This window comes from Balaenoptera ricei, chromosome 2, assembly GCF_028023285.1.
Source record: "Balaenoptera ricei isolate mBalRic1 chromosome 2, mBalRic1.hap2, whole genome shotgun sequence".
Classification (NCBI taxonomy): domain Eukaryota; kingdom Metazoa; phylum Chordata; class Mammalia; order Artiodactyla; family Balaenopteridae; genus Balaenoptera; species Balaenoptera ricei.
The window spans coordinates 62,297,443-62,318,374 of NC_082640.1; the positions used below are offsets into that span (position 1 = coordinate 62,297,443).

Sequence of the window (20,932 nt, forward strand, 5' to 3'; positions counted from 1 at the left end):
GCGAGCGGGGGCTACTCTTCGTTGGGGTGCGCGGGCTTCTCATTGTGGTGGCTTCTTTTGTTGCAGAGCACGGGCTCTAGGCATGTGGGCTTCAGTAGTTGTGGCACGTGGGCTCAGTAGTTGTGGCTCATGGGCCCTAGAGCACAGGCTCAGTAGTTGTGGCACACGAGCTTAGTTGCTCCACAGCACATGGGATCTTCCCGGACCAGGGCTCGAACCCGTGTCCCCTGCATTGGCAGGCGGATTCTTAACCATTGCGCCACCAGGGAAGCCCCTACCCCTAAATACTTAAGCAACGTCTAAGAGAGAGGCCTTTTCCTCCTAAATAACCACAGTACCATTAACATGCTTCAAGAAGTTTGGCATAAAATATATATGATTGATTTTTCTGAAGAGGCCAGGCCAGTGGTGTAGAATGTCCTGCATCTGCATCTTCCTGACTGTTTCCTCATGTTAAAATCCAGTTAAACGTTTCTGGCAAAGATATAGTAGTCCCCTCCCTTATCTGCAGTTTTGCTTTCCGCAATTTGTTACCCATAGTAAACTGAGGTACAAAAATATTAAATGGAAAATTCCAGAAATAAACATGTTTTAAATTGAGCACTGTTCTGAGTAGCATAATGAAATCTTTTGCCTTCCCTCTCCATCCCATCCATCCCATTAGTCACTTAGTAGCTGTCTTAGTTATCAGGTTGACTATCGTGATATTACAGTGCTTGTGTTCAAATAACTTAATAATATCCCCAAAGTGCAAGACTAGTAATGCTGGCAATTTGCATATGCTAAAGAGAACCTGAAAAGTGCTTCCTTTAAGTGAAAAGGTGAAAGTTCTTGACTTAATAAGGAAAGAAAAAAAAAAGTCCTATGCTGAGGGTGCTAAGGTCTAAGAACAACTCCAGTCTGTTTTATTGTGAAGAAGGAAAAAAAAATTTGTGCTAGTTTTACTGTTGAACCTTGAACTGCAAAAGTTAACAGCCACAGTGAGATAAGCCCTTAGTTAAGATGGAAAGACATTAAATTTGTACAATAAGATATTCTGAGGGAGAGAGAGAGACCACGTTCACATAACTTTTATTACACTACATTGTTATTATTATTAATCTCTTACTGTGCCTAATTTATAAATTAAACTTTATCATAGGTATGTATAGGAAAAAACATAGTCTTTACAGGGTTCGGTACTATCCCCAGTTTCAGGCATCCACTGGGGGTCCTGGAATGTATCCCGCGTGGGTAAGGGGGTGCTCCAGTACTACACAGATGATGTGAAATTCCAATTATATTGCCTCAAGGGGACATGATGTTAGTATGTCCAGCATTTTTTTTTTTTTTACATCTACCCATCAGCCGACGGAAGGCAACACAATGTAGAAATAGGGTGAGATAATGGTTTGTATTCAGACCTATGTTCAAATCCCATTCTATATAGCAGTTATATGACTACGGATAAGTTAGCTAACCTTCCTGTGCTTCTGTTTTATGATCTGAAAATGGGAGCTACTTTGCAGGCTTATAATGAGAATGAAAGATTAATAAGATTAGGTCTTATTCATTATAATCATTTTTATAATCATGGTGCTTAGGAAAATGGTTTAAGCCTAGCCATTCTTTCCTAAGCTTTGCTAGCTGCCAATGCAGTTTCTCCTGTTTGTTCAGATGCCAGGGCGCTTGTCCTTAGCAGCACATGGAGTCCATCTTCCATGTTTTGCAAAGGCAAGTTCATTTGGCCCAATTTTGCATAATTTTCCTACGTTGGGGAAGTTTGTTCAAAACAAAGAAAAGTGGGAGGGGGAAGGGTAAGCTGGGACGAAGTGAGAGAGTGGCATGGACTTATCTATACTAACAAATGTAAAATAGATAGCAGCCACGTAGCACAGGGAGATCAGCTTGGTGCTTTGTGACCACCTAGAGGGGTGGGGTAGGGAGGGTGGGAGGGAGACGCAAGAGGGAGGAGATATGGGGATATATGTATATGTATAGCTGATTCACTTTGTTATAAAGCAGAAACTAACACACCATTGTAAAGCAATTATACTCCAATAAAGATGTTAAAAAAAAAAGTGTGGGGCTTCCCTGGTGGCGCAGTGGTTGAGAATCTGCCTGCCAATGCAGGGGACACGGGTTCGAGCCCTGGTCTGGGAAGATCCCACATGCCACGGAGCAACTAGGCCCGTGAGCCACAATTACTGAGCCTGCGCGTCTGGAGCCTGTGCCCCGCAACGGGAGGGGCCGCGATGGTGAGAGGCCCGCGCACCGCGATGAAGAGTGGCCCCCGCTTGCCACAACTAGAGAAAGCCCTCGCACAGAAACGAAGACCCAACACAGCCAAAAATAAATAAATAAAGTAAACAATGCCTTAAAAAAAAAAATTCTTTAATAAAAAAGTGTTGTCATTCTGTGGTAGCCTTGGCTCACCACAGCTGCGGTCATGCTTTTATTTATGATTAGCTTTCTGCCCAGCATTTTAATTCTAGAAGTATCATGTTAGAGCAAGTATTAAGCTCTGGAAGTAAATTCTGAAAATTTGGAGAATGTCATTTGTATTAGTGTGCTAAGGCTGCCATAACAATACCACAGGCTTAAAGAACAGAAATTTAGGAGTTCCCTGGTGGTCTAGTGGTTAGGATTCGGCACTTTCACTGCCGTGGCCCAGGTTCCATCCCTGGTTGGGAAACTGAGATCCCGAAAGCTGTGTGGCCAAAAAAAAAGAAAAAAAAAAACCACACACAAAAAACCAAATTTATTTCTCACAATTCTGGAGGCTGGAAGTCCAAGATCAAGGTGCCAGCAGGGTTGGTTTCTGATGAGACTGTCTGCCTTGCTTGCAGAGAGCTGCCTTCTCTCAGTGTCCTCACAAGGGCTTTTTCTCTGTGTGCACACATCTTTGGTGTCTTTTTTTTTTGGCCACACTGCATGGCATGCAGGATCTTAGTTCCCTGACCAGGGATTGAACCGTGTCCCCTTCAGTGGAAGTGCAGAGTCCTAACCACTGGACTGCCAGGGAATTCCCTGGTGTCTCTTTTCTTATAAGGACACCAGTCCTGTTGGATTACAGCTCCACCCTTATGACCTCATTTAACCTTAATCACCCCCTTAAAGGCTTTAGCTCTGAATAAAGGCACATTGGGGATTAGGGCTTCAACATATGAATTTGGGTGAGTGGGGGCACAATTCAGTCCATAACATTAAAGACGTACACCTGACGTATAAAAATAGGTCAGGCCTTTGAGGCAGATAAGGATTCAACTCTTACCTATACAACTTTGTGGCCTTCAGCAAATCAGTTAATCCCTGTGACTGTCACTTTCCTTATATATATGTGAAGTAGGTATGACAGTACCATATGAGGATGCTATGAGGATCAGGAAATATCTCTTCCCTAGAGGGAGATGACATGAATTAATGTGGGGATTAAGGTGGGGCTGGTGACCTGGAAACCCAGAAACACCCACAGATTCATAGGCTCCATTTGTCAGTTATCTGTGCTCTACCAATAATAGGAAAAGTCAAAAGGTAGAATCTGAAACCTGGTGAGATGGGGAAAGAGAACCTCAGAAAGAAGTAGCAGGATAAAAAATTCACCCCTGATGAACACAGATGCAAAGATCCTCAACAAAATAGTAGGAAACAGAACTCAACAATATATTTAAAGTATCATACAATATTATCAAGTGGAATTTATTCCAGGAATTCAAGGATGGTTCGATATCCACAAATCAATCAACATGATACAGTAAGTCCCCTACATACGAACCTGCAAGTTGTGAACTTTCAAAGATGCAAACGTGCGTTCGTATGTCCAATCACTTGAGTTAGTTCACGTGTCTGGCATACTTTTCAAGGTACTTACTTTTAAGATTTAAAATGTTTTCTTTATATTTGTGTTTGTTTTTTATGTATTATTTGTGTGAAAAATACTATAAACCTATTATAGTACAGTACTATATAGCCAATTGTGTTAGTTGGCTACCTAGGCTAGCTTTGTTGGACTTATGAACAAATTGGACTTACAAACACGTTCTCAAAACAGAACTTGGTTGTATGTAGGGGACTTAATGAACATCACATTAACAAAATAAAAGGATGAAAATTGTATTATCATCTCAATAGATGCAGATGTGATGAATTGGGAGATTGGGATTGACATGTATACACTAATATGTATAAAATGGATAACTAATAAGAACCTGCTGTATAAAAAAATAAATAAAATTCAAAAAAATATAAAAACATAATAAATAACAAATTCCAGGCTTACCACTTAACTGGTGAGTTTGACCAAATCTAAGCCTCATTTGCTTAATGGGAGTAACAGTGCTTCATTGGGAGGTCAGGAGGATTAAATATTAAGTTGAGCCACATGAAATTGCTGTTTCTGGAGGTCAAAAACAGCGGTGGAATCTACCAAAATAGCATTCCTTTGCGCTTCTGATTTTTCAAAAAATTTAGTCCTTTCCTCTTATGCTGTCTGCGGCATACTCCCGCTCAACTCTCTGGGTGGCCCTGGGGGTTCATAAGTTGCACACTGTTGACCTACCCTGTGGAAGCTAATAAATTCACCTTAGGACAGCCTCGTGAGATTTGGCAATTACTACAAGGATCTGGAGCTACTTTCCAGCCAGCCACAAGCACATCCTTGGGGTCCAGAAACGTCAAGAGCCATAACAGCTCCATGCCCCGACGCACACAAACGCAGCGCACTTTCTTTCTTTCTGAATAGTTATTATTTATTTGGCTGCGCCGGATCGTCGTTGCTGCCTGTGGGATCTTAAGTTGCCTGGCACGCATCGGGGATCTAGTTCCCTGACCAGGGATGGAACCCGGTCCCTTGCATTGGGAGCGTGGAGTCTTAACCACTGGACCACTAGGGAAGTCCCAAACACAACGCACTTTTGCTCTTCTATCCAAGTCCTATTTTGTCCTTGTTTATCACTGTAAGACAGGTAGAGACGTTGGTTCCATTTTAAAATGTGGAAACTGAGGCCTAGAGAAGGTCAGGTCTCATCCAAGGTCTCGGGCACAGCGTGGTGTTGGAAATAACGAAGGTTTGGCGTTACCAAGGCACTGCCTCTAGTTTGTGTGACCTCCACAAGGTCCTTGAACCTTTCTCTCTAGCCTGTTTCCTTTTGTAGAGACGGGAGCTAATACCTCCCTTTGTCATACCGCTCTTTTCGGTTCAATACAGCCTCTCCCCGCTCCGCCCTTGGGGAGCTCCGGCTGTGGCGAGAGGACCTGTGCGGAAACACTGCGGGGAGCGCGTGCGCGCCAGGGCCTAACGGGCTCTGAGTCTGAAGGCGCGCACCCGCAGCCCCTCGGAAATATCGATATTTAATTTCGACTAGAGACATAATTTGGCTTGACATCCCCAGGCTCAGGCCGACTACGAGCACCGCAGGGTGCTAGAAAGGAGGGACTGAAACAATCCAGCCCCCAGAAGGGCGGAACAATTGAGCCAACCCTGAAGCAGGCGCGACCAGAAAACTCGGGCGCTTACAGTCCACACCTGCGCGCCGCCATCTTGCTCGAGGAGGGACCGCCTCTCTCCCGGCTGACGGCTGGTTAGCCAGGAGGCGGGGCTCCGCGACTCGGCGGGGCGTGGCCAGGCGATGGCGACCGCGGAGCCCAGCGGGCCTGCGCTGAGGGCGTCTCACCCGGCACCCCGGCCCAGCGGAACCGGAGCTGCGGGGCCGCCCACCGAGCGAAGCGGCATTGGAGTCCCCTGGCTGGGGGAGCGGACCCCGGCGGCTGTGGAGAAGCGGGGGCCGTACATGGTGGCGCGCGCGCCTTCCAGTCAGGCCAAGCTGCGTGAGTGCGGCCCGATGAGGGGTCTCTGCTTGGGCGGGCTGCCGCGTCCCGGGCGGGCTCCGGAGCGCCGCTGGGGCGACCCCGGAGGGGCTCCTACAGCCCGCTCCCGCACCCGGAAGTCTGTTCGGAGAGCGGGCTCCTGGCGTTTGGGAGGCACGGCGGAGTGGGGAACAGCCCGCTGACCCGGTCCCTTTGACTTCCAGAGAAGCACCGGGACCTGGCTAAGGCAGTTCTGCGGAGAAAACGCATGCTGGGGGCCGCGCCGAACCGCCCCGACTCTTCAGGGAAAAGGTCTCAGCAGGCGCCACCTCCTCTGTGCAAGCGTTTCCAGAGAAGCCCTTAGTGTAGTCTGGGAGACAGAGTACCCACGCTTAAGGCCCAGCTAGTGATGCCCCTGAGGCCAACCTGTCCGGTTCACTGTTTTAAAAGGGGAAGAGGAACGACCTTGTCTTTCCCTTCCAGGATGTGATGGCGTCAGGGAAGGAGCTTTGGAATAAGAGTTTTCGTCAGTGCCTGGGATCATTCACTGTCTAAATTAGGGGGGAGCATAGTGGCTGGGGTCCCCAGGAGTGAGGATGGAGAGCAGTGTGGAAACAGCCAGGGCTGTATTTTTTTAACAGAACGGTAAACTCTGAGGGCTGGATGGGACCTTATCCAGGGCCTCTTTTACAAAGAGCTAAAGCAGGTGAAGGAATTTGTCTAAGGACTTTGGTTTTTCTGTTCTCTGGTTAAATAAGGTGGGGAGATGGGGCTTTTCCTGCTTCATGAAAGAGGAGGTGTGCTTTTGCTCGGGAGCAGCAGGGGGAGTGGTGTGGGGACATGCACATTCTGAGGAGCTGTGGCCAGATACATGGCAGGCAGTGGTGGCTGTCCAGACAGAAGGCAAGTCAGGAGTAGTGCAGTTTGTTTTTTTTTTTCCCATAAGGGCGAGGACTCTGGCTTTCCCTGTGAAATGCTGGCGTTTCATCTATGCTTGGTCTGTCCCCCCCATCTCCCCTCAGGTCAGTGAAGTTTAACAAGGGCTATACTGCTCTTAGTCAGAGTCCAGATGAAAACCTGGTGTCCCTCGACTCTGACAGGTGAGTGCCCTCCTTGAAAATACCCCTTGGGGAGTGACTTGGGTAAAATTTCAGATCACTTGCTTCGCTTATTCCCTGTCTCTTCCAAGACCTTTTGTGCATGTTCCAGGGCTGCTGCTTCAGAGCACTATCTCTTCCCAGGATGGCTTGCTTAGAGGACTCATAGGTGATCTTGCTGCTCTTGGATTTGAAGCACCAACCTTGTCTGGGGGAGTCATCCTGCCCTATTATGTCTGCACTGTTAGTGACAGTGACCCTGTCCATGCTGGAGCCAATGGAAGGAGCCATTTATACTCATGGCAGATTATGGGTTTGAGTTCTATGGTGTGTGGTCTTTGCTTCACAAGTCCTCCAGACCCCTTTGCATGCTGTGCACCTTGCCATTTGTAGCTGTGCTCCACGGGCATCTCCCCGAACTGACTGTCTTCCTTTTCTCCTAGTGATGGGGAGCTGGAATCCAGATACTCCTCCGGGTATTCCTCTGCAGAGGCAAGTCCAGAGCACCTTTCTGTGGTGGGGCCAGGCTGCAGGCAGTGTCACTGCCACTGCCAAATGCTTGTCTGGTTCCTGCTGTATGCATGGCACTGTGCTAGACTTCCAGTCTGTTCTCCAATCTTCTACTCTGCCCTCTTCCCCCAGCAGAAGTTTAGGTGTCTGAGGAGCGCTGTTGAAAGTCCAGGAGACCATAGACCCTTAGGGATGGAAATGACCTCACTAGTCTTCTAATCCAGGCCACCACTTAGAAAAGGAATCCTCTTGATAAATCCCAGCTAAGTGTTTACCATCCTCTGCTTGTTTGAATGCTTCTTGTAATTGGGTAGTGAGTAGTGAGTACTACCTTCAAGAAACCTTGCTGCCTATCTTCCCCCACCGGCACACACAATTCAGGTAGATCGTAGAGAAGTCTTCCTTGTTAATTGGAAGTGTCTCCTGCAGCTTGGACTTAGTGGTCCTAGTCCTGCCTCCAGTGTCACACAGTAATTCTAGTCTCCCTTCTTTTGATTGTCTTTTATCTGAGATTAGCATTCCTGTCCCTGCCCTGGCCATCCTCCTCCAAGCTTGCTTTCTTCCAGGCCAACTTCTGTTCCTTCAGTTGTTCCATCTATGGGAACTGAGACAGAGATAGATACTCCTGGGCTGGACTTCTGGACAGTTTCCAGAGTGACTGGCCCAGACAGAAACATGGGGACGTAAAGTTCTGGCATGTGCGGCTTACTGCCTTTGACAGAGATGAAGTGCTGGGGACCTGACTGTATACCACTGGTATTTCTTCCTTATTCTCCTGGAAACCCTTGGCCGCCCCCTGAGTTTCTGCCAGAGAATACAGGCAGTTTGAAAATTGTATCCTCCTTGAACATCTGGGTGCCTAAGATTGTTAAAAAAAAAAGAAAAAAAAATTAGCCAAGAACCAGAGAAAGTCCTACGCTCTGCAGTCTCATTTTCCTTCTGCTCAGTGGAATTGGTGAAGCCGGGCTGACAGGTTCCACTTTGCAAGGAATGAGCTCTGTTGGCATCAAAGGATGACATGTCTAACTGGCAGTGCAGAAAAAGCTGTTCCCCACCCCATTCAACTCTAACCCATATTCCTCTACCCTTCTACCCGATTGTTCTGGTATCATTGTTCCATATTCTTCAGCCTTCATAGGGACCAACCTGGGTTCCCAGTGGGAATGGTCAGGGCTTGACTTTCAAACATAATCTGTAATCTGATATTTATATCAGCTTTCTCAGGATTCTTTAGTAAGGGCAGCTTCCCTGGGGGCTAGTGACAATGCAGCCTGGATAGTACTGGCTCAGGCCCCTGGATGTCCCTCCCTGCTGGGTGAGGCACTTCTTCCTGTAATCCAGGGTTGTGTGGCCTTGGCCTGAGGGTGGAGCATGCATAGTAAGGAAATGTGGGTCTGCCTTTTGGGCAGCAGTTATTTCTGCCTTGTAGCCTGGCTTATAGTTCTCTCCTCTCCTGCTCTTAGCAGGTGAACCAGGATGTGAGCCGGCAGCTGCTCCAGGATGGGTACCACCTGGATGAGATTCCAGATGATGAGGACTTGGACCTCATTCCCCCCAAGCCTATGACCTCCTCAACATGCTCCTGCTGCTGGTGCTGTCTTAGGGATGCTTCCTTCTGTACCCTCCAGTAGACATAACCCCCTAAGATGGGCCCTGCTCACCATGGCTGCAGAGTCCTGTTGGCCCTTCATTGGTCACAGTGCAGTGGGAACTGCTGTCAACCCCAGAATCACTGGAGACACTGACCCTCTGGGAAAGTCAGTGACCGCAGTTACCCCACACCTGGTGCTTCTCAGGCCAGAGGCCCCCACCTGGGCCATAGGGGATAGGTGGAATTCTGCAGTTTTCCTCTGCTGTTGGAGTAGAGTTTGGAGAAACCACTTTAGTAAGGGAAGGAACAGAGGAATTCTGGTTCTTATGGTGAGTGACAAAGTTGGCTAAGAGAAAAACTTGCAGATATCTTGAGTGGTATTTGTCACCATGCCCTACAGAGGGGAAAGGAGAGCTTCTGCGCCCAGGCTATGCTGGATGGTGTTGTGTGGAGGCAGAGAACATCACTTTATGGCTTGCAGCTGGGAGTCTTTGAAAAAGAATTTAACTATTTGGGACCAATCCAGTTCAAGAAATTCCATATGCTCTTCTCCTCTTCCTAGCTCCAAGATGGGTTACCTGTTTGACCTTCAAAGGAACACAAAGCAGGGCCCTTTGGCCCTCTTCCAGTTGTTCCTGTTTGACTGTACAGCAGGTTGCTTAATGGCACAGCTTGATCAAGGCTTCCAGAATCCCTGGAAGCAGAGCATTCCCATCTGGTCCAACTGTCTGGGTGAGCTTAGTAACTTGGTCCGTCCATCCTTAGAGAAAAACTGCTCTACTGTGTAGACAAAATTTATCTGTCTTCCCTTGGTTGCCATTCTTCACCTTGGTCTTAGCTAGTATCTTCACCCAGTCCTTGAGCTAAGGTTGGGTGAAGGTTCTGGAGCTCGCTCCGGAAGCCTGCACTTTTTGCTTACCAGCAGAGGGAGCTGCAGGAGTAGTTAGGTGCCTTCCCAATTTGTTTAACTTTTTTTTTCCCCCACCCCGGCCGCACCGCGGCTTGTGGCAATGTTGGTTCCCCCACCAGGGAGGGATGAACCCCAGGCCCCTGCAGTGGAAGCGTGGAGTCCTAACCACCGGACCGCCAGGGAATTCCCCTATTTGTTTAACTTTTTACACTTGAGGAGCAGCAATGGGTGAGAAGTATACTGGTGCAGATATGTGGGCTTTGACAGAGACAGAGGCTCACAGACGGGATGAGGAGGAGGGACCTGTGAAAGCTCCCACGGCCCCCACCTGAGGAAATAATCTTGCCATTGCAGAGGGCCTCCCTTCACCTTAGGGAAAGCCATTCTGTTGCATCCAGATTCCTCTGACCACAGCATGGGCCTCACAGTGGATACTCAGGATTGGGCTTTACAGTAAACCTCTGGGTGCAATACAGCCTTTTTCAGTCCCCAGTTTGAACACACCAAAAGGCTGGCATAATCTCCCCTGTGACCCCCAGTAGATAGCATCTCTTGCTATACCAGACCTCTCTATGGAATTTAATTTTTTAGTGGTTCTCTTTTTTTTTTGGCCTTACCTAAAACCAAATGGGACTGAATGGGAGTGGACAGGGTTCCCAGCCTAAGGGGTAGGGTAGTCAGGATTGAGGTGTGGCCCCAACTTGGGAACTTGCCCAGTCTGTTGCTTCATTTGGTTAGGACAGAGTAGCCTGAGTGTTTGACAGCTGCTGGGGGTGAGGATGGCAGCAGGACCCCAAGAACAAGGCCCTCCGGTGGTTGCTGTTATAAAGCCACACTGGTGTATTTGGCTGCACCTCTCCCCGGAATGTTTCAGAGCTGGTTGACCCTGTGTGGAAGGCATTACCTTCGCAGAAAAAGTTGCAGGAACATTGTACAGCAAGGAAGGGTAGAAATGGTCGATTGCTTGGAGCTAGAAGCCACGAATGTCACGAATAAAGCCTAATGTCACGAATAAAGGCACCAAGGTGTCTAGAACCAGACTGCCTTAATTAAAAGTGCTGGGTGTTTTGCAGGTGACAGCACTCCGAGGAGACAGGGAGGTATTCAGGCTTACCTCACAGATGGGAGTAGTACTGTATGGTGTTTACAGAACTCTTGGCTTAGGCTTCTATAGCTCTGTAAGTTTGTAAGAATAAATACAATCATGCTAGTTGAGCCTGAGTCTCTGTGTTGCAATAGGATTTTTAACAAAGGCCTAGACTACGGTCATTGCCCCTTCTGAATTCTGAAATGAAGAAATAGCCTAATAGCCCCAACTGTTCTGAGGACTGCCTCTCCTTTCTCTTGTTCCCAATAGGCGTCGTTTTCAGGCCTGCTCATTGGGGACCATGGATGGAATAGGCCTTTGCATATCACTTCTCTTTAGAATGAATTCCCTTTGGCAGACCCTTTCTTCCCAGGTTTTGTTTTGCTTTTCAGGGTTTTTTTTTTTTTTCAGCTGAAGAAAATTTACTGGAAGCCAAAAAAAGCCGAACAGATTGGCTACAACTTTTTTGAAGGTAGTTTCCTGGAATTCCATTGTACAGGTCTAGTGTGGGCAGCAGCCCAGAAAGATTCTTTTGTGTGAGATTAATCCCTTACCTACAGGAAGGAGCCACTAGCCTGGGTCTCTGCTTAGTCTGGGGTGATAGCATCTAAGACTGCTAGTCAGAAACTTCAGTGGCAAAACACACAGCTGTGCAACCTCCTGGGTGTGTCCCACCTCTAGAGGGTAGGCACAGGGAGAGTAGATGCCCTCATAGATACTTCCTGCCAATGTAGAAAAAAAGTAGCTTGATTTCTCTTCACAACATTAATTAGATTGTCCTGTCCTTTAGTCCCTGTATCTACAGTGACTGAATGTGCTCTAGAGAAGTGGTTGACAACCTTTGTGAAGGGCCAGTCAGTACATTTGGCTTTGCAGGCCATACAGTTCGGTGCACCTACTCAACTTTGCCATTGTAGCCTGAATGGAGCTGGACAGTATGTACATGAAAGGGTGTGGCCAGATCCAGCCTGCTGGCCTTAGCCTGATGATCCCTGCCCTAAAGCCAACTAAAGCACTGAAGAGAAGAACCTCTGCACTGACAATGCCTTTCTTTAGACCCATCTTCCACTGTCTGCAGGGCTGGAGGGCCCAAGGTTTGCCTGCAAGCTCTGCAGCTGAGGCTACTGCAGGCTATCTCTCCCACACCTTCCTTTAAAAGGTCTCTGGAGTCTAGCCTGCCTACCTCAGGAAGCTGTCTGAAACAGGAATAAAGCAAAAACTGGACAACATCCAGGGAGGGCTCTTTCAGCCCGCTTCAGGGACTGGAATGGAAAAGGCTGAGTGCTCTTTAGCCCAAAGGCCTCAACACAGGTGATCTTTAATTGCTTTGACAGAGCAGCATTAGTCCACAGGCCTACCCTTTTCCCTCCTTCTCTGCACTGAGGAAAATGGGCAGTCCCAGGGCCAGAACGCTGTTCTTCCAAATTAATTACCTATCTTGCTGTGACTGATGCTGAGCTAATCATAGATTTCACCAGCCTGCCTAATGCTATAGGCTGGAACAGAGCTGCCGCTTCGTGCAGGAGAGCCTGGCTCAAGGGTGGCAAGAATACAAGGGGAGTATCAGCCCTCAGTTCTCACGTGGGCCCCTCCTACCAGGAAGAAGACGGTTCAGCCTAGGCCTGCTCAGGAGTCACTGACTTCAAGCTCTTCTACCCGAGCTCTTTCAGGGTGTACCCAAAGAGCCCGGAACAGGGAAGCGATTTGGGCTGGGCCTGAGGAGGTGAGGCTGGCCAGGACGTAGGGTGACTGGCAGAGAAGAGCCAGGAAGGCTGTGGCCTCTACAGCAGGCAGCAGGCACGGAACATCAGCAGGTCCTCAGGCAGCATGAGCTTCAGTGAGACACTCTCATTGGCCCCAATGAAGAGCACCCCGCCACGCTTCAGGGAGATTGTGGCCTGGGCTGTGCGGGTGCTGGCTGTCACTGTCCCCTGCACCATCAGGAGGATACTGGCAGAGTCCAGCGCCAAGACCCTGTATTCAGTGACGGAGCCAGGCACCTGGGCAGAAAGAAACAGCAAGATGGAGCAGGGTCTGAGCCGCTGTTAGCTCACAGGGGTCCCGGGACAGCCCCAAGGACAGTGAGAGGGAGAGCTCTGCCGCCTTCTCCCCCACGGCTCAGGCTTTTGTCAGCACGGAGGCCCTTGTCTGGTCCCTGGTGCAGAGAGCCACAGACAGGCCCTGTGGCCATTCTCCCACCACGTGAGCTTGGCGGAAAGGAAACCCAGCCCCAGGTATACTCCACATTGTGGCCCTTACCAGCGTTCTTCATGCCACACAAAAAACACCCACGATAGCCGTCACTCACCTCCATCTTCATAACGGTGAAGTCTGGCACGGGGGGATCATAGATAGAGAGGTAGGGGTCTTCCTGACTCCATGCTGGAGGAAAGAGCCTGTCCTGGCTGGGGCTGGGGATGTAGCTGAGCATTTCACACAGAGTTGGCACGTCGATGAACTTGGGTGTCAGGCCAGCACGCACCGTGTTGTCTGAACATGCCATGCACTCCACGCAGTCTGGGGACAGACAGTTGTCACGTGGTAAGCTAATGAAGGATGCCTTGGAATTTGGCTCTCCAGGGCGGGGCCTTCTAACTTGAGTGCCATGAGCTCCCTGTAGAATTAGGTAAAAATGTGTGAATTGCGTCTTCTGTGAGAATGGGCTAAGATAACAGATACCAAAACAGGTGACACGTCACCCACCATTGTCAAGGGGAGTCATGTTATCCCCTGGAGGAGCCCCAACCCTCTGGAGACTTTGTATTCTCCCCTTCTACCACAGAATCCTGTCCACGAGTGGATAAACGGCCAACAGTCAAAATGTGACACCATTCTGCGGCAATGTGTTTTTTAACATAAAATCTCTGCGAAGACAGGACAGACATGTGAAGGCAGGGAAGAGAACAATGGCCTTGATCCAATATAGCCTGGACTCAAACTGTGGTTCCCACACATATTGACAGGTCTTAACATGAGAGCATCATGACCTCACAGGGGTGGTGTGAGGATCCAAGCAGTGTCCAACTCAAGCTGGCATTCATCATCCCTATTGGTCACTTCCCTGCTGACCCCAGGAACCCTGGGAGGTCAGAGCTGGATGGGACTTTAAAAGTGGTCTCCTCGACCACCCCCTCCTATTTTGTCCAGGTGGGGAAACAAGGCCTGAGGCGGATGGCAGTGGGGCTCACTGCTGAAATGCGGCTCACCTCCTTTCAGGTAGGCATGGGGCACGTTGGCCTCCAGAAACATGGCCTCCCCCGGCTTCAGGGTAAGCAGGTTCAGGAAGTAGATGGCAAAGCATCCGATATCACCTGGGTACTGCTGGTGCAGCTGCAGCAAGAGTTCCCCATAGATGTCCTCCATGTTGTTTCCAGCAGCCACTGAGGGTCACAGAGCACCCCAAGGCCACTTAGGAACCCTCAGTGGTGTTCACAGCCCCACCTTGGCCAAGGAGAGTCCTGGAGAAGATCCTACCCAAGGAATCCAGAAACTGGTGGGCATATTCTCCTAGTCACATCCCCCACCCTTTGGGGACCAGCATTCCTTGATATTCCAGCCTACACAGATGGCCGTTTTCCCCATTTTGACTATCTATATGCCCACCACCCTACTAGGCACTAAAAGGGCTAGAGTGTAGTCCTTTTAGACAGTGTTTCTCAACCTCAGCATTATTGACATTTGGGGACAGGTAATTCTTTGTTGTGGGGACTGTCCTGTGCATTGCAGAATGTTCAGTAGCATCCCTGGCCTCCACCCACGAGATACCACTGGCACCCCAAACCTGGGTTTGACAACCAAAAATGTCTCCAGATTGCCAGTGTCCCCTGGTTGACAACCTCTGCTCTAGGAGTTTAAAATCTAGTTAGGAGATAACCCAAGGGTTCGATGTGGGGTGACGAACTGTCCCAGTTAGCCCAGGCCTTTCCCTTAACACTGAAAATCACTCAGTCCCAGGCAAACTGAGATGGTTGGTCACCCCAGATAGCATGAGGCAGGATGCAACCAAGGGCCAAAATGTGTCCTGGAGGCTGAGCAGGGGAGATGAGCTCAGCCTGAGCTAGAGTGGTGGAGGAAGGCTTCTTGGGAACTGGGGGGAGGAGGGGAGGGTGGTGAGCTGGGCTTCCTTGACTGTGGAGAGAAGGGGGAGGGTGTCTCTAAGTAAAAGCAGAGTGTGTCAGTGCCACAATGAAGAGACCAGTTGGTCTGGATTGGAGGGTTGTTTCGAGTCTTCATACAGAGACATGCTGAATGCCTACTCTGTGCTAAGCACTGTGGGGACACACGAAGGTCAAGGAGACGGGTCCCTGGCCTAGAGAAAACTCCAGTTTTAACAGGTGTGCATGTGATGATATCTACTCACAGGTGTTAAGGGCTATACGTGACGTATGAACGGGGTGTTATGGGAGCTCTGAGCAGAAGTAATCAGCTCTGCTGTGAGTGCAAGAAGCCCTAAAGGGAGAGGCATGCAAGCAGAGAAGACAGTAAAAAACAAAACAAAACATAGGATATGCTTGGGTAAAATAAATAGTTCCCTGTGGGTCAAAGGTAGTAGGGGAAATGGGTAGAAACAGAACCAGAAGAGCTCTGGGCTTGCCTGGAAAAGGAGCTGGGGCCTCATCACATGTGCCATATAAGCTCCTAGCAGAGAGTCCATTCTGCCTTGTTTTTCACTGCTTGTATTGACTCTCCAACCCAAAGGTGACACAACCATACCCATCACAGTCATTTCCTGAACTCTCCTTAGTTAGCACAAGGTTGGGCACAGAGCAGGTATTTAAGGAAAGATCTACTGATTGAGAGCTCTGGACTTCAGGCCTTTGGAGGAGAGAGAGGATCCCTTCATCTCCTTCCTGCTCTCTAGCCCCGAAGTATAAAACCCTCCATGGAGAGCAGCTAGAAGCAGCATTCAACCTAGGGCCTTGTTCCACAAAGACTGGGAAAGAAATGCTAAGTCACTAACAGGCCATCTAAGTCAGGCCCGTTTTGGTGTTCTACTTGAACAAAGGGGTTGAGAACCCTATCCCCACAGCCTAGTGTCTGTGCCAGGGGTCCAGGACGGGGCATTGCACCCAGGCCTGAGACACCTACCTTGCTGGGAGATCCGCTTCACCAACAGGTTGAGCTGCTCCACCACTACCTTCTTCTCACTCTTCATCAGGTGGGAGAAACAGCTCCGCAGAGCAAAGGCCACAGCCTGGGAGTCACGGCTCAGGCTCTGCTTCAGCTGTGTTGCTGCATTATCTCCAATTAGAAACTGGAACTCGGGCACCTCTGCAGGAAGGTCAGGCCAGGGCCCATATCAGGAATGGTTAAGATGGAACCGGCAAAAGTGGGAAGCTGGAGGAGGCCTCCCCATCTCATCCCTAACCAAGGAGCCAGGCAAGCTTTGCAGTGAAAAGCGACTGCTCACCACCAACCCTCAGCAATCACACCCGAGCCTGGTCTCATGGGCCTGCCCTCGGAGTGTCAAGAATTCATGAGGTCAACCAGCCCCTCAGTTCCTGTGACACTCAGCCTCTGTTCTCTGCCACTGTTCCAGCTCTGCCCTGGGCTGCCCATGCATCCTAGGCCAATATGCATGCTCTCAGCATTTTGCCCAAACTTACTTGTCAGAAAGGTCACAATCTCCTCAACTGGCCGGAAGCCACATAAGCCCTGGAAGGGGGTGAGGGCAATCGCCATCTCTGGCTTATGGTTGGCATCGGGGTAGTGCTGTGGAGCCTGGAGGTGCAGCGTCTCTGCCAGCTCCTGTGGCATAGCCAGGGAAGAGGAGAATGGTTAACGTGCAGCCATCATCTAGGAAGACACCAATCTCACCCAGACCTTGCTCTCGACACTCCCCAGTCAGCTTCCTACCTCTGGCACTGAGCCCAGTCAAGGCATAATTCAGAAACTCAGGGCTCAGCCAACCCAAGGCAGGCACGTGGACCAACTCTGGGGGAGAGGTAGGGCAGGCTTTAAGAGGACTGCGAGGGCTTCCCTGGTGGCGCAGTGGTTGAGAATCTGCCTGCCAATGCAGGGGACACGGGTTCAAGCCCTGGTCTGGGAAGATCCCACATGCCGCGGAGCAACTGGGCCCGTGAGCCACAACTACTGAGCCTGCGCATCTGGAGCCTGTGCTCCGCAACAAGAGAGGCCGTGATAGTGAGAGGCCCGCGCACCGCGATGAAGAGTGGCCCCCGCTTCCCACAACTAGAGAAAGCCCTCACACAGAAACGAAGACCCAACACAGCCATAAATAAATAAAGAAAAATTAAAAAAAAAAAAAAAAAGAGGACTGCGAATCAGGAAACCCAAACACCAAGCCAAGCTCTGACACTAACAAGCTGTGTGACTTTGGGTAAATCCCTCTCTTCTCTGGGTCTTACTTTGCTCATCTAGAAATGAGGAGTTTGGACAGACAAATGCTTAGGCTGCGACTCACGGGCTTGTGCAGAAAGACATGGGAGTGGAGCTGAGGCAATGACTAGGGTACTTGACCTGCCTTGGAAGGTAAACTCTTTGAGAGAGCCAGGTGGAAAAATGGCAGATATGAATAGTCCTGGGTTGGCTGAGGGGAGCCCAGGAACAAGCATGGAGAAGCTCCCCTGGCACAGGCTGGTCAGCTGTCCACTTAAACTTAGCTGCCACATGTGTCACCAGCAATCAGCTTGGCAGAGCTAAATTGGGAGTTGACAGGCTTGGATTTAATTTGGGGCTGGAGCCTGGCATGGGCAGGGTAAAAGCAGCAGTAAAAGTTGTGGGAGGGCCTTGACATAAGTTCTTCTCTACCCTGACCTCTGTGCCCTACCCTGATCCTGTACCTTGTTAGGGTGTGCCTGGATAGACAGGGCCGTTTCAACTGATAGCACTTTGAAGAGAAAGGGCAGCTTGCCATTAAAGGTGTCCTTGACTTTCGAACCCAAGCAGTCCTGGTTCTCAGCAATCCACTGGCCTAGGGTCTTCTGCAAGATGCTGTTGTCAAGGATCTTGGCATCTCCCCGGGGGTGGGTCCCCATCCACAGCTGTAAAAACAGGAAACTTGGGAGGGAAAAAGGAAGAAGCTGGCACCACCCACTGGCCTGCCCCAATCCGTTACTCTGTGCTCCCCACAGGGCAGCTAAGTTCTGAAATGGGACTCCCAAGACCGGGTATAAATGCTCATACCATCAGAGACATACATGAGGGCAGCAGAGCTCTGACTCTGAGGTGGCTCTGTGAGGGGTTAACATTCATTTATTCTAGTCTCAGAAGTAGAGGCTAAGCCTTCCTGTGCTTTGGCTTTTTCTCTACTAAATGGGCAGGAAAAATATATATTTTAGGTTATTAAAAATGTCAAACTTAGTCAAAGTAAAAATTTTAATTGTCAAGGAGGGCTGAATTAAAATTCAGTAAGTGCTGGGACTTCCCTGGTGGTGCAGTGGTTAAGAATCCGTCTCCAAAGCAGGGGATGTGGATTCGATCCCTGGTCTGGGAAGATCCCACATGCCACGGAGCAACTAAGCCCGTGCGCCACAACTACTGAGCCTGCGCTCTAGAGCCCGTGAGCTACAACTACTGAAGCCCGCGCGCCTAGAGCCCGTGCTCCGCAACAAGAGAAGCCACCGAAATGAGAAACCTGTGCACCGCAACGAAGAGTAGCCCCCGCTCGCCGCAACTAGAGAAAGCCCACGCAGCAACGAAGACCCAATGTAGCCATAAATAAATAAAATAAAATAAAATAAAAGTCAGTAAGTGCTGACAGTTCTTGGGAAATTCCAGTCTATGATGACAAAACCTTACTTCTTCTGGTGCTACCAAGTGGGTTCATCAACCTGCACAGATCTGAAAAGGCAAGGAGGCCTCCTCTCTCTTTTCCTGTCTTCCCTTCCCAGCTGATTCACATGACTTGCCTGGGGCCCCTTTAGTGGAGGAGTACCTTGATCCCACCTGCTGGTAAAGTAGGCTAAAATACAGCCCGGGTCTCACCTCTGCATATGGTTTGTCCTCTGAGATCTGGGCCAGTGGGTCACTGCTAGCCAGCAGCCGAGCCACTTCACTGTTGGAACCCATCTTCCCCCAGGCATACTGCTGCACCACACAGGAAAGTGGGAATACTGGGGGTACAGATAGAGCGTCAGTTTCCACTCCACTCCTGAGGCCTGACCCTCCTGTCCCAGGGAAACTACACCCTAGCTGAGGGATCTGTCTGGGGGATAGAGTCAAATAAGGAGTTTGTAGGTTGTTAGTTGAGACCCTTCTGCAGGCCTCGATGTTCCCATCTCTAAGACGGGCAGTAAAGATCTTCTGCTGACGTGAGGCAGATAGTTGCGTTAAGGTGACGGGGAGGGGGTGGGAGGAATCTATTTCCACCGCACCGGGTCTCGAAGTAACCCACGCGCAGCCCCCTCCCCTCAAGACCCTTCTTCGAGGGCTGCAATAACGGCTCAATTCCCATCGCAGGTGCCCCCTCCTCTGCCCGGCGCCCACCCATCCTTCCGCAGAGCTCCGCGGGTGGGTTCTACCTGGCATATCAGGTCGGGAAGGGTCCGAGGACGCGACCCACCCCCACGCTCGCTGGCACCCCAGCCAACAGCCCACCTCTCTGAGCGGCCATCTTCACAGCACCAGACCTGGCTTCGCCCACGTATACTTTTCCCGGCAGCACCCTCGGCCCCTCTGCCCCCAGAGCTTCATGGGAAGTGTAGTTTCTCGAGGGCCTTTTCGGAGACCCGTGCGCCCGTTGTGGCCACTCCCCGCACTCCGAATCCCTCTCCCACCCTCCAGCTCTCAGAACGAATACCCTCCAGTCCAGAGGCTTCCAGCCCACAATCTTAGGTCTCAGTATTCATTTATTTGTTCATTCACCAGGCACACATTTATTGAGAACCTGCTAAATGCCACGGACTGTTCTGAGGGCTGGAGATACATCCGAGAACGAGATGATGATTACTTTGCCTTTGTAGAGCTTACATTCTTGTGAAGGAAAAACAAAGGCCCTAAGGTGGGAACGTGGAAATGTGCCTGGCATTTTACGGAGTAAATAGCAAACAGGCCAGAGTGGCTGGAGCAGAGTGAGCAGGAAGGGTGGAAGTGAGGTGGTTAGAGAGGAAAGGCAATGGGCAGAACTCCGTAGGCTATTGTCACGACTTCAGGTTTTCATTAGCCGGTTTGAGCAAAGAATTGTTAGGATCTAATCAGGAACTCACTGATGCTTGATGATGATGGCAAATGTCACACGCAAGGCCCTTAATCTGAATTTCAGTTTCTTCCTCTGTAAAATGGGGATAATAATGCTGGACTGACAGGCTTGTTGGAGGGTGAGATGGGATGATGTGGGACTCAGGCAGGCAGGCAGTGCTTGGTGCTCCTCTGATTCTCCCTGCCCTAAGTACTGCAGGACTCAGAACCCTAGCTTCTCCTCCAGGCTGAGCTGTTCACAAGTCACACACACAGAAGTCAAGGGAAGTCACCAGGAGTCCTGCATTGTGAAGGCTGGGCTTGGCTTTGGCTGTGGAGTAATCTTGCTATATCCTGGAGAGAAAGGCTCTGACATATGGCTCTCCTCACTCAACAACCCAGGAAGAGGGCGGCCAGCTGGAGGGGCCCAGGAGCATAGCAGTCGAAGCTCCAGGGAACCTGGAGTAAGGGCCTATAATCCTGACTCTGCCTCCTCTTTCCTCCCGCACTGATTCCCATGGCGTCTACCACACATGTCCAGGGGAAAGAGGGGTACTGTTTTCTCTGCAATGTTCTGCCCAGCTATGGACATCGACCTCCCTAAGGGTCCCCTGGCTCAGATAAATCAGCCTGCATTTCAAAGGAAGCTTCACCATACACTAAGGAATAAGAAAATGAACGATACAAACAGCACATCTCACATACCTCCTAACTTTGAATACCTCTCCTTCCTCTCATCCCCACTCCTCCAGCAATATGAACCTTCTGGGAGAAGAATGAGGGATTAGTCTAGGCATAGGGAGTTCTTAGAGCAC

General features: G+C 49.9%; 2 protein-coding genes across 8 annotated transcripts; one reads left to right on the top strand and one right to left on the bottom strand.

Annotated features, from left to right (window-relative positions):
* The first annotated feature begins 5,575 nt into the window (after positions 1-5,575).
* Positions 5,576-11,107, top strand: FAM219B (family with sequence similarity 219 member B). 2 transcript variants are annotated; one of them, XM_059912759.1, is made up of 5 exons: positions 5,576-5,805; positions 6,009-6,096; positions 6,807-6,884; positions 7,325-7,373; positions 8,858-11,107. In XM_059912759.1, the coding sequence occupies exons 1-5, from the start codon at positions 5,607-5,609 to the stop codon at positions 9,020-9,022; spliced, it is 579 nt and encodes a 192-aa protein (XP_059768742.1). In that variant the 5' UTR covers positions 5,576-5,606; the 3' UTR covers positions 9,023-11,107. The 2 variants fall into 2 exon arrangements, with proteins under 2 accessions (XP_059768742.1, XP_059768741.1); XM_059912758.1 differs by having other exon boundaries at positions 5,577-5,805; positions 8,855-11,107.
* Positions 11,108-12,263: 1,156 nt separating this feature from the next.
* MPI (mannose phosphate isomerase) lies at positions 12,264-19,600 on the bottom strand. 6 transcript variants are annotated; one of them, XM_059912751.1, is made up of 8 exons: positions 19,539-19,600; positions 18,927-19,054; positions 17,783-17,983; positions 16,586-16,727; positions 16,068-16,250; positions 14,186-14,359; positions 13,288-13,496; positions 12,264-12,979 (listed from the first exon to the last, which is right to left on the bottom strand). In XM_059912751.1, the coding sequence occupies exons 1-8, from the start codon at positions 19,552-19,554 to the stop codon at positions 12,761-12,763; spliced, it is 1,272 nt and encodes a 423-aa protein (XP_059768734.1). In that variant the 5' UTR covers positions 19,555-19,600; the 3' UTR covers positions 12,264-12,760. The 6 variants fall into 6 exon arrangements, with proteins under 6 accessions (XP_059768734.1, XP_059768735.1, XP_059768736.1 ...); XM_059912752.1 differs by having other exon boundaries at positions 19,463-19,547; XM_059912753.1 differs by having other exon boundaries at positions 17,783-17,999; positions 19,463-19,547.
* Positions 19,601-20,932: the final 1,332 nt, after the last annotated feature.